Source organism: Cherax quadricarinatus, chromosome 26 (assembly GCF_038502225.1).
Source record: "Cherax quadricarinatus isolate ZL_2023a chromosome 26, ASM3850222v1, whole genome shotgun sequence".
NCBI classification, from domain to species: Eukaryota; Metazoa; Arthropoda; class Malacostraca; order Decapoda; family Parastacidae; genus Cherax; species Cherax quadricarinatus.
In genome coordinates this window covers 34,076,376-34,088,419 of record NC_091317.1, presented here as the reverse complement: position 1 = coordinate 34,088,419, position 12,044 = coordinate 34,076,376, and the positions used below count along the sequence as shown (strand labels likewise).

Below are 12,044 nucleotides of genomic sequence, written 5' to 3'. Positions count from 1 at the left end.
AAACAATCCTCCAACCTTCCACCATCAATCTTATTCTTCACCAAGTCGTTACAGCGATAATATTTTTCATAGAGACATTTGCGAGTGTTGAGACATTTCTTTTGTATTCCAGTGATTTTCTTAGTGACATTCAGTGACTCTCGGTCAGACTCGGTGTTTGTTTGCAATAATCTTTTTATCTCCTTAATTCAGTGTTAATTTTCGTGCATTATCTTATGTCTGTTGTGTTGTGTGTCTTTTTATACACTTGAAGTAAGTACTTAGTGTTTTCCTTTGTTGTGTATGCAACATATGAGCAGTATAGAACTTGTGTTTACACTTCAGAATCACCTTGTGTTCTCAGTATTCCAGTGAATTAATTCAGTAATTTATTTAGTTATATTCTGCATCACAACTCAGTGTTGTCTCAGTTATATATATTTCTTTCATCCCAGCATTTGTGTATTCTTTTTTTTTGTTCCCTGTGTGTTGAACATTATTTTTTTTGTGTTCATATTCTTTCATTTAGCCAGTGTCTAATTTGTCTTATTTCCACAGACAATAGTGCCATTATTTTGTGCAAGCAAGAAATCATTTTTACAAAAGTTTTCACACATCAAGTTTCATTGCAAGAAAATTCTAGTACTGTGTTTATGTTGATGTGTTGTGTTGTGTTCTGCATCACTTTAAGTGTTCAAACTTTTTTGTTGTGTTTTAGCACCTTTTATTTTTCATGTTTCATTGAACAAATTCACTCTTAGTGCAATTTTTAAGTTCTTCCTTTAGAGTAAATTGTTCTTTTGCTTGTTAAGTGTTGTTTAAGCTGCAGTTAAGAGTTAAAGTGTTCATTCCTTGATATATTTCTTTTCTTGTGTGTGTAATAATTTCTATTATTGCACATAGCTTCATTTTGCAATAATTCTTGTGCAAATATTGTGTTGTCATTAAAGTTTTTCTTGCAGATTTTATGCAGTGTTGTGCAATACTTTTTGATTAGCAATTGTCATTTGCAATATTGCTACAGTTTATTTCAGTGCAGTTTCATATGCTCTGTTCTGTGCATAATATTTTATTCTTTCTGTGCCATTTTATTTTATTCCAGTGAATTGTGTCCCAGTTTGCTTTATTTTTGCACAAGCTTTATTGAGTCCATTTTATCATTTTATTGTGTATTTCCCTATTGCATTGAAAGTAAAGACAACTCACTGTGCCATTCATTCAATTTAAAGTAAAAGTTGAGCAAATTAGATTTGAGTAAAGTGCAAGTTCTCTTGATCGTCAAAGTGTTGTTTGTTCAGATAAGCATTTTCTCCGTGACTGAGTTCTTTGCTTCCTGTGTGACCTGTCAATTTTTAATTACTTATGCAGAATCGTTAAGCATTTTCTTCCCGTTTAAGCTTGTGTCATTCTTTCTATTTTTTTTGCCTTATGCCCTTCAGTAAGTTCACTGAGAAGATGTCCCAGTCACTTTTGAACGTTCACTTAGTGTATCATGCCAGTCAAAGTCAATATGAATCAGTCCACAGTACCAATATTCCCTTACTGACTGAAAGACAATACCTAGCCCTTGAGCAACGCGTTTGTTCTCACAGCTTGTATCAGATTTGTCAAAGTGCTGCGAAATGTGAAGTTCAGATTAAGTTCCTATAGAGCCATGAATTACTTATTAACGTAGCCGAGTGGTCAGGCACTAGTAACTGTCACTCCCATCTGTGTTCCACCTACACCTTCAGACTTGCAGGATAGTGTTCCGTTGCCTCAAGTGTCCTGGGACACTCAGACTGCCTTGAGTGCACAGCCTATCCCTGCAATGTCTGCTAGTTCGAGTAGTAGTTTCTCCACAGGGGATGCCTTGTCAGAAAACGATTACTTGAAACTAGTAATGCCATCTCTTGTTGATGTGACATGCTGTCTGCAGAAAGACGTCTCTGTTACAGCTAGTGCTCTCACTAGTGTCTGTTGTTGTTCCTAATGTTCCAGATGGTGATCCCATCCTAGTTGACAGTAATCAGTGCATTGTAAGAAGTTATTTCTCGAGTAACTTTCACATGTTAACGTTTGTAAGTGAAGTTTCTTTATAGCTGATACCTCGTGTCACTGTGTGTGACTCAGATTGAATATCAGCATTGTTGACCGTGTTCATTTATTTTCTCCTGTGCTTGCAGTTTGAGATAGTAGATTCGTTCTCCCTTGCTCATATTGCGTGTTAGAGCGTTAATTTTTTCAACCGGGGAGAGTCGTCCACTCCACCGAGTTTGTTCATTCCTCCAGTAAGAACCGATCCCTTGTGTTCTGGCGATTCGATTCCTGCTCCAGGAAGATCTTATTCTTACTGTGAAGCCACCAGCGCCCATTAGTGACTTTGTAATGAGCCAAGAATTACTGTATCGAACAGCCGAGTTGGGTACTCCAAGCAAAAGTGTACCAGTTAGTAATTCCACAGTCACTAGTGAACGTAGCTCTACAGCTAGTTCATGATGCACCAGGTGTTGCACACCCTGGTATGGATCGTCGAAGAATTTTCCCCCCAAAAAATTGCTATTTTTTCTTATTAAATGGTAGAGAATCTTTTTCTGAAGGTAATAAAACAAGTATGAAAAGTGATGAAAAATTTATGAAATTACACTATCACTAATTTTACTGCGTCAACGATATTTGTGCATCTGTGATTTTTGCCTACTTTGACTCCTATTTTAGGCCAATTACATTATTCCAGTCGATCAAATTCTTAGCCAAACTGCCCAATCAGCTATTTCAGCTACCCAATAATGTGATCAGAAATTGGTAATTTGGCCATTTTCACACAAAGTTCAAAATATTCCAATTTCAAAATAGGGTTCAGAATAAACAATGCAGGCATTCCTGGCACTACAATACATTTCCTTTGTTTATTAGTCATGTTTCCAGGCTTTACAGATGAATTCCATTTTGATTTTTTATTCGCATCAAAAAATAGAAGATTTACTGTTATGCAATATTGTAATAATTGTATAAATATCAGTGCATTTGAGAACATATGTCAGACCCACCAGATGGCGTGTGTTGGACGCATGATGCCATTTATTTACTTCTAAACACTGAATATCAGCAAAAATCAAACATTTCCATTACTTTGAGAACAATTTCAAGCTATTTTCAATACTAAAACTAATCAAAATCATCTCTATTTCTGTAATATATCTTCCATTCTATCATGAGACCAAGAAACCACTAATACAGCCATAAAAACCATATGAAAATATAATGCAAAGTCGATGTTTTAATCCAAAAGCACAGTCACAGTTTTTTCTCATTATGCACCGTGTGTTGCACGATTTGTTTTATGTGGTGCACACTTGCCACAAATGCATTCTCTCATATCTAGGCCCAAATTTACCACTCACAGCTTATCTGAGTGAGCTGAACTCATGACAAAGTACTACAGCTTGGACCCTGGCTTCAAAGCCGTAGAGCTACAGGACGGATCCTCAAAAGGTTAAAATTCTTTTATACAAATATTTTGTATCAAGTAGTACTCCTGAAATTCTATCCGATATACACAATCATCCACTTTCATCTTTTAAACAGAAAATCAACTTACAAATTGTTAGTTTTGATATTTGTATTAGCAGAGTTCTGCAGAGTGTTGGCACTGCTGGTAGACTTGGTCTCTGATTCAGATTCAGAGGCAGACTCTGAATTACTGCCTTGTCCACGCCGACCATAGTAGCGACGGCATGGTGGTGATGGCAGTTTTGCAGGTGGCTCTGGTGTTCCTACACCACCTACATGCTGAACTGCAACAGCAGCCTGGTTTCCACTTGTCTGAAATATATATAAACATTTTATTTTTATTATCACACTGGCCGATTCCCACCAAGGCAGGGTGGCCCGAAAAAGAAAAACTTAAACCATCATTTACTCCATCACTGTCTTGCCGGAAGGGTGCTTTACACTACAGTTTTTAAACTGCAACATTAACACCTCTCCTTCAGAGTGCAGGCACTGTACTTCCCATCTTCAGGACTCTAAGTCCGGCCTGCCGGTTTCCCTGAACCCCTTCATAAATGTTACTTTGCTCACACTCCAACAGCACGTCAAGTATTAAAAACCATTTGTCTCCAGTCACTCCTATCAAACACGCTCATGCATGCCTGCTGGAAGTCCAAGCCCCTCGCACACAAAACCTCCTTTACCCCTTCCCTCCAACCTTTCCTAGGCCGACCCCTACCCCACCTTCCTTCCACTACAGACTGATACACTCTTGAAGTCACTCTGTTTCGCTCCATTCTCTCTACATGTCCAAACCACCTCAACAACCCTTCCTCAGCCCTCTGGACAACAGTTTTGGTAATCCCGCACCTCCTCCTAACTTCCAAACTACGAATTCTCTGCATTATATTCACACCACACATTGCCCTCAGACATGACATCTCCACTGCCTCCAGCCTTCTCCTCGCTGCAACATTCATCACACATGCTTCACACCCATATAAGAGCGTTGGTAAAACTATACTCTCATACATTCCCCTCTTTGCCTCCAAGGACAAAGTTCTTTGTCTCAACAGACTCCTAAGTGCACCACTCACCCTTTTCCCCTCATCAATTCTATGATTCACCTCATCTTTCATAGACCCATCCGCTGACACGTCCACTCCCAAATATCTGAATACATTCACCTCCTCCATACTCTCTCCCTCCAATCTGATATCCAATCTTTCATCACCTAATCTTTTTATCCTCATAACCTTACTCTTTCCTGTATTCACTTTTAATTTTCTTCTTTTGCACACCCTACCAAATTCATCCACCAATCTCTGCAACTTCTCTTCAGAATCTCCCAAGAGTACAGTGTCATCAGCAAAGAGCAACTGTGACAGCTCCCACTTTATGTGTGATTCTTTATCTTTTAACTCCACGCCTCTTGCCAAGACCCTCGCATTTACTTCTCTTACAACCCCATCTATAAATATATTAAACAACCACGGTGACATCACACATCCTTGTCTAAGGCCTACTTTTACTGGGAAACAATTTCCATCTTTCCTACATATTCTAACTTGAGCCTCACTATCCTCGTAAAAACTCTTCACTGCTTTCAGTAACCTACCTCCTACACCATACACTTGCAACATCTGCCACATTGCCCCCCTATCCACCCTGTCATACGCCTTTTCCAAATCCATAAATGCCACAAAGACCTCTTTAGCCTTATCTAAATACTGTTCACTTATATATTTCACTGTAAACACCTGGTCCACACACCCCCTACCTTTCCTAAAGCCTCCTTGTTCATCTGCTATCCTATTCTGTCTTACTCTTAATTCTTTCAATAATAACTACCAGGTATACTCAACAGACTTATCCCCCTATAATTTTTGCACTCTTTTGTCCCCTTTGCCTTTATACAAAGGAACTATGCACGCGCTCTGCCAATCCCTAGGTACCTTACCCTCTTCCATACATTTATTAAATAACTGCACCAACCACTCCAAAACTATATCCCCACCTGCTTTTAACATTTCTATCTTTATTCCATCAATATAAATACTGGTAACTAAAAGAATACCAGTTGGAACAGCTCAATATTAACCCTTTCAGGGTCAAGATCCCTAATTTCAAACTTGCTCTCAGGGTTGACGAAAAAAAAATTGATGGAAAACTCGTGGAACTATACTCTTGCAAAGTTACCAGTCTCGGTGATATTTAGGCATTGGTGATTTCACCCACTTTGCACCTTATTTTTGGCCAATTCCATTGTTCCAGTCAACAAAGCTCATAGCTACTGCATTAGCATTCCTCCTATTCTTCTGATTCTATGCTAAAGCATGAAACAACTCTTATAAAAGCAAAGGGTGGTCATCACTCTTTTTAACGTAAAAGGACAAGTGCAACTAATGTGACATTTTATTGTGGCAACGTTTTGCTCTCCAGGAGCTTTGTCAAGCTGTTACATACAGTACATGGACACAGAGGGTATATATAGGCTCAGAGTGAGCTGCAATACTAGTGGTAACAGTAGTAGTAGTAGTGATACAAGTTGTAGTAGTAGCAACACAATATGGAAGAACAATTAACTCGCGAGTTAGGAGGGAGGGAATGTTAAGGTGGCCTGGGCATGTAGTAGATATTGGTTACCCACTCCCACTCACATCAGTTTTTAATTTGTATATTAATTTTATTAAAATTATGAATCACAATAGCTCTGTATAACTACAGGCTAATAGAAGACATAGAAGAGAAGCCATTCCACTACTTTGTATATTAAAATTACACATACCCAACCATGAGATCGATTCTTTTGGTGAACGATTCATCGTTACTCGCAATGCATGCTCCTAATTTTATCAGATGCATTTCGTGTGTATTTTCAGTGGTCTTACTGTCTACTTTCAGCGTAAAACCCATTTTAAACTCACCTTAGGTGGGGAAGGAGTCTTTTTGTCAGCACTCTTTGATCGGCTGTGTGATTTTGACTGACTATGCGAGCGTCTATGAGAACCTCGACCTCTTCTCCAACTGTAATGCCTTCATGAATACAAATGAAGTGAAATTTTTTAACAATGTTTCACAGGAGTTATAATTTTCTTATACCAATTTTTGTTTGTCTATCTCAAAATTAATTATCCATCTCACAGCAATAATTTTATCTTAAAATTCCCCTAAACTGACCTGTCACGTGATCTTGATCTAGAGGGTGACTTGCTGTGTGACTTGGTGTATCTTGAATGCCTAGTATGGGAGTGGGAACGGGAATGTCGAGAGTGAGATCGGGAATGACGTGACCTCTGCCGACGATGAGATCGACTGCTAGATCCACTCCGAGAACGAGACCTGTTTCAACCACTAACATTAAGTGATCTCTTAATTAGCAGCTTATTTTGGAAAAAGGAAATTTCCACATACACATAGTAAAGCATTTAGTTTCTTCACCTATAATGCTATACACTTTACAAATGTTAATGATCAACAGATGTTGAACCAGTGTTTAAATTCTCCAAAAATTTCCTACTAGAAACTGGAACATTTAATACTATTTCAGATAATAATATAAAGAAAAAATCTATTATGTACATCTAATGTACCTTAAAAAAAAAAAAAAAAAAAAAAAAAAAAAAAAAAAAAAAAAAAAAAAAAAAAAAAAAAAACATACATAAATATAAAAATGAAGACCAAAATAAATAAGAATACAGGAAATCTGGAAATTGTAGACCATTATAAAGTGTGGATCAGTACTGCATTACATTTCCTATAATCTGCTTGTGACCTCTGACGAAATATTATGGCTTCATCTAAGAGTTAACGAAACTACTCTGAAATATATAATTATATTTACAACAATAGTGAAGAGCTTAGATATTAGGACTTCCCTGCACTTACTTACCAAAAACCATGCTGTTGAAGTTCTCACCACTAATGCAACATCTTTTCCCATCATCGCTTTATGTGTTCACTTTAGTTTTTGCCCTTAAATTTTCTGTTACCAGACTGGCTGTCTGATGCAAGTAACCCAGCAACCAACATGAACAAAACAATGTAACCTTTAGCACTTAATAAGCTCTTGTGTAAATGGTCTGGTTGCTCTTTTGGTTCCACTTATATTTTAGCACAATCAAATGACTTAATAACTTTCCCATGCAGCATCAGCCCAATTATTATGGTGAGGCCAAGTGAAACAGGATCAAGTTGGCCAAGAACTAGTGGCGGCAGATTATATGTCTGGACACATGGCTGAAGAGATAAAAGAGGGAGCCACGCCAGGGGGGTTAGCCACCTGGTGGGGGGGATACCGACCGGCTGCGAGGTGAGTGACGTCGTTTCTTTGAGGATGAAGAGTGGCTGGAGGCGGTAGTGTGGCTGCTACTGCTGGGCCCTGTACTTCCAGAACGGTGATGACTCCCTCCTCCACTTTCACGGGACTTCTGATCCCAGCGATTCTTACGCCGATCACGAACTGCACGATCCCCCTTTGGCAAAATAATGACACCAGTAACACCCTCATCATCTGTTCCTGCACCATCAGATTCTCCTCCAAAGCTTGTAATAAACTTTATTGTCCCAGTTGCAGGAGGCGTAGGAGAGCGGGACTTTGAGCGTGAAGAAGACCTCCGATATGGTGCATATGTTGGACTGGCTCGGGCAGCGTAACTGAAATTAAAATACACACGCTGCACTCTGATTCCCTGCCATCTACATATTTATCAAGTAACCAAAATAAAAAAATAAATTTCCAAACATTTGTAGCAAAAATCTGTATGCTGGCATGACTATTACAAGAACTAGATGGGGCAGTATTTTTACTTATCTGCTAAAGATTCCTATATACAATACTGTTAATTCACTGAAATGATTTTTAATGAAAGTCCAATTAGAAAACATCTCGTACACTAAAAGATTATTCTTACCTTGGTGGGCTGAATTTTCGGTCCATGTGTTTTTTCTTCAATGCCCGTCTCTCTTTTCGAGATTTACGACCCTGAAGCAGAGTTAAACATGAAAAATTGCTAAATATTTGTAATTATACACTGAACAGAATTAGTGTTAGAAAAATAGTTCAATAAAAATGACAGCTTATGAAAATAAAAACTGGGCAGGTAAATTTATTTTACAAGTAAGGTAAACTGTTGATATAACACTTCATGACACTTTTTGACAACTTTAAGCTTAATTTGAAAAATAAATATCAATCCTTATGAATTCAGATAATTTCTGAAATTGCCACTGAAAATTTTATGGACACCTAAACACAAGGTTCTAGATGTTGTTGCTCTATAACAATTCAAAAATGCCTGGTTTTCATTATAACATTGCTCAAACCAAAAATCATCTTATTTTAAGGCCTGTTTTCTTCAAGGGTAAAATGCCTATCCAGAAAACAGATATCTTGTAGTTTAGAATCTGCTCTTTCTAATGAAGTTTAAGAAAATTGGTTGTGCTGCTTTTTTGCTACTGGTCTTTAAAAAGAGCCTAAAATTCACTGAGGTCTATGAGGGCATTTTTAGGTACCATTAGTCTGAAATTTTAAGATTGTGACTGTTCCTTTGGGTAGCTTGCTACAATGTCATACTAAAATAATGTTTTCCTTTAGAGATACAGGCAGCTGAATTCAAGATTCAATTTTATGTGACAAGATTTCTTTTGCCTACTTTGGCTTCATCCTGTGAAAAAAAGTAAAAGAATCCAAGTTTTAGGACTGCAATTTTTTAAATCAACTCCAAAAGTTGTATAGGCATGTTTATTTACACAGCAATAACCTGAACAATGCTGACTGTGCTGCAGGTTGGTGAAATTTTCACCTGGCACCACTCTGAGGGCCACAGCATTACTACTATAGCATATCAAGAACTAAAACTTTTCCAGAGTTAGTATGACATATGCCAACCTTCATGTAAAATTTTATTGAAATTGGGGATGGTCAGGTAGGAATCCCTGGTTTACGTGACATGGAATGACCCTGTAGACAGGTTTTTAGTCTTTTTCTTTTTCAACACGTCAGCCGTCTCCCACCGAGGCAGGGTGACCCCAAAAAAGAAAAAATCCCCAAAAAGAAAATACTTTCATCATTCAATACTTTCACCACACTCACACATTATCACTGTTTTTGCAGAGGTGCTCAGAATACAACAGTTTAGAAGCATATACGTATAAAGATACACAACATATCCCTCCAAACTGCCAATATCCCAAACCCCTCCTTTAAAGTGCAGGCATTGTACTTCCCATTTCCAGGACTCAAGTCCGACTATATGAAAATAACCGGTTTCCCTGAATCCCTTCACTAAATATTACCCTGCTCACACTCCAACAGATCGTCAGGTCCCAAGTATCATTTGTCTCCATTCACTCCTATCTAACACGCTCATGCACGCTTGCTGGAAGTCCAAGCCCCTCGCCCACAAAACCTCCTTTACCCCCTCTTTCCAACCCTTTCGAGGACGACCCCTACCCCTCCTTCCTTCCCCTATAGATTTATATGCTTTCCATGTCATTCTACTTTTAGTTATGTTGGACATTATTCCAGTGATGGGATTAGTCAAACTTATAATTTAACAGTTTACCTGACATCAATTAATAACAATTTATTGTGACTCCTGGCACATCTGGCTGCCATCTTGACATGTGAAGCCTTTGGCGGTTTCACTGCCTCCCTATTTACTGTACAGGTCGGCCATCACTGATCTGGCAATCACTAATCCAGTTCCATCACAAATTTGACACTAATTTCGGCTAGTGTAAGTATCACACCCATTTTATGAGACACCTACTGAATGCAGTTAGCTCTGGCAGACCAGTATGTGAGTTTCTTAAGGAATTTAATGATCCCAATGATGCTGGATTAGTGATTGTCGACCTGTACATGATGTGCTGTTTCACACAACTACTGCAACCATTATGTTGCTCCTCAATGACCATTGCTATTTGATTATTTACACAACAGTGGGAGGCATTCAAATTAGATCCAAAGGAAAAGAGGGCAGTTACAATTACTTGGATGGAAAATACTGGCATCAAGGCACCTTCACCCATTATTCGAAGGGCAGAATCCTGCAGTGTATAGCTGCTCTATGTGAGCTAATTATGAGACCACAAGCTAGTTATGTTTACCCATCAGTCCATCACACACTGTGGTTTCATATACAAGGTAAGGAATTCTTTCAACCAGTGTGCTAAAGAATAATCAAGGAGGGAAGACTGAGAATGAAATTAAAGTAAAAAATTATAATTAATGTTTATACAGGCAAATATTTAACATTTTAATAGAAGTGAAACAAGAAACAATTGTTAAAAATGAAATCAAGCAACACTCACCGAGTACATGGCCTTTTCATCCTCGTGTTCTTTGGCCACTCTCAATTCTTCTGCTTCCTGAAGGTCACGGCTAATAAGAGACATGAAATCATCTTGATTCAGACCATACTCAACACCAGATATGTTCATCTCCTGTTGCTGAGTGTTGGACAACGACATCACATCAACTGTCAAATCTGCATGAGGAGGAAAAGTCCAATCAGTTGAAGTCTTTAATGCTTATAAAAATGTAAATAAACCCATAGTAAGCACCTAATTTGAAGTAAATTTCATAAAAAATAAAAAATTAAATTGAGATTTATTAGCTAGAACAATTTAAAAAGCAAAAAACAGTATGTAATATTAATATAATACAAAAAAAATAAACTGAAATTAGTTTCACATAGCAAACAAATTTAAAGCTATTTTAAGGAATTTAAACTAAGTCTCTACAGGATATCCTGGTTCCATATTTCCCCACAACCTATGATTCCCTCAATAAACTTTAGCAGATAATTTGGGTACAACTCAAATGCTATTTTGACAGCAAAAACTAATTCAGTAGTTGTATTTGACAAGGCTACAAGATAAGAACAACTTTAATGATCAGGCAGTTGACTACAAAGTCTGTCCACAGGTAAAAACAGGTAATTACAGGTAGGCCTTTAGAAACACTCATAAAACCAGACATGTCTTAGGGGCTTAATATGAGTTCAAAAGAAAGTTCAGTGGAAACTTTAACCCAGACCACTAATAGGCATCACTCACCCAGGTCAATATCACTGTCACTTTCATCATCGGAGCCTTCACCTGCTACTTCATCTCCACCCTCTGGCAAAACAGAATCTGCATTTGAAGAGCCGGGTCTCTCCTCCTCCTCCTCTTCTGCTTCCTCCGTGTAAGTAAATGCAATAGCTGCTTTTTTGGGAGCTAAAGTTTTCTTTTCTTCTTCAATTGGTTTATTAACAATAGGCCCAAACTGTTCCTCTAGGCGAATTTGGTGCAGGAATTTCTCTTCTTTAACTAAAATATTGAGAAACAATAAAAGTATTCAGAAAATATTTTTTTTTCGCTAAAATAACAACACATGCCAATAGTAACTACTTACCTGATATTATACTAGTCCACATTTCAGTAGTTCTGATGTCTCTTATCTAGACTGACACCTGTTTGAATTTTTAACTCTAATATTATGAGAATAATTATTGCTATAACACTTTCCATGTACAACACTAACAACACAAGTTAGATATTATGCTTTTGGAGCAATGCAGATTACAAGATGACATGATCATTTT

The 12,044-nt window shown here is 37.8% G+C and overlaps 1 protein-coding gene across 3 annotated transcripts in view; it reads right to left on the bottom strand.

The window, feature by feature from the left end:
* LOC128691725 (CLK4-associating serine/arginine rich protein) overlaps positions 1-12,044 on the bottom strand; it is a 71,918-nt gene that overhangs the window by 22,735 nt on the left and 37,139 nt on the right. For all 3 annotated transcript variants that reach the window (XM_053780624.2, XM_053780623.2, XM_053780625.2), the window contains 7 exons: positions 11,515-11,769; positions 10,768-10,943; positions 8,364-8,434; positions 7,753-8,106; positions 6,631-6,792; positions 6,378-6,486; positions 3,560-3,783 (listed from right to left, as the gene is read on the bottom strand). In XM_053780624.2, coding sequence (XP_053636599.1) covers positions 3,560-3,783; positions 6,378-6,486; positions 6,631-6,792; positions 7,753-8,106; positions 8,364-8,434; positions 10,768-10,943; positions 11,515-11,769 — 1,351 coding nt within the window. The remainder of the gene's footprint in view (positions 1-3,559; positions 3,784-6,377; positions 6,487-6,630; positions 6,793-7,752; positions 8,107-8,363; positions 8,435-10,767; positions 10,944-11,514; positions 11,770-12,044) is intronic.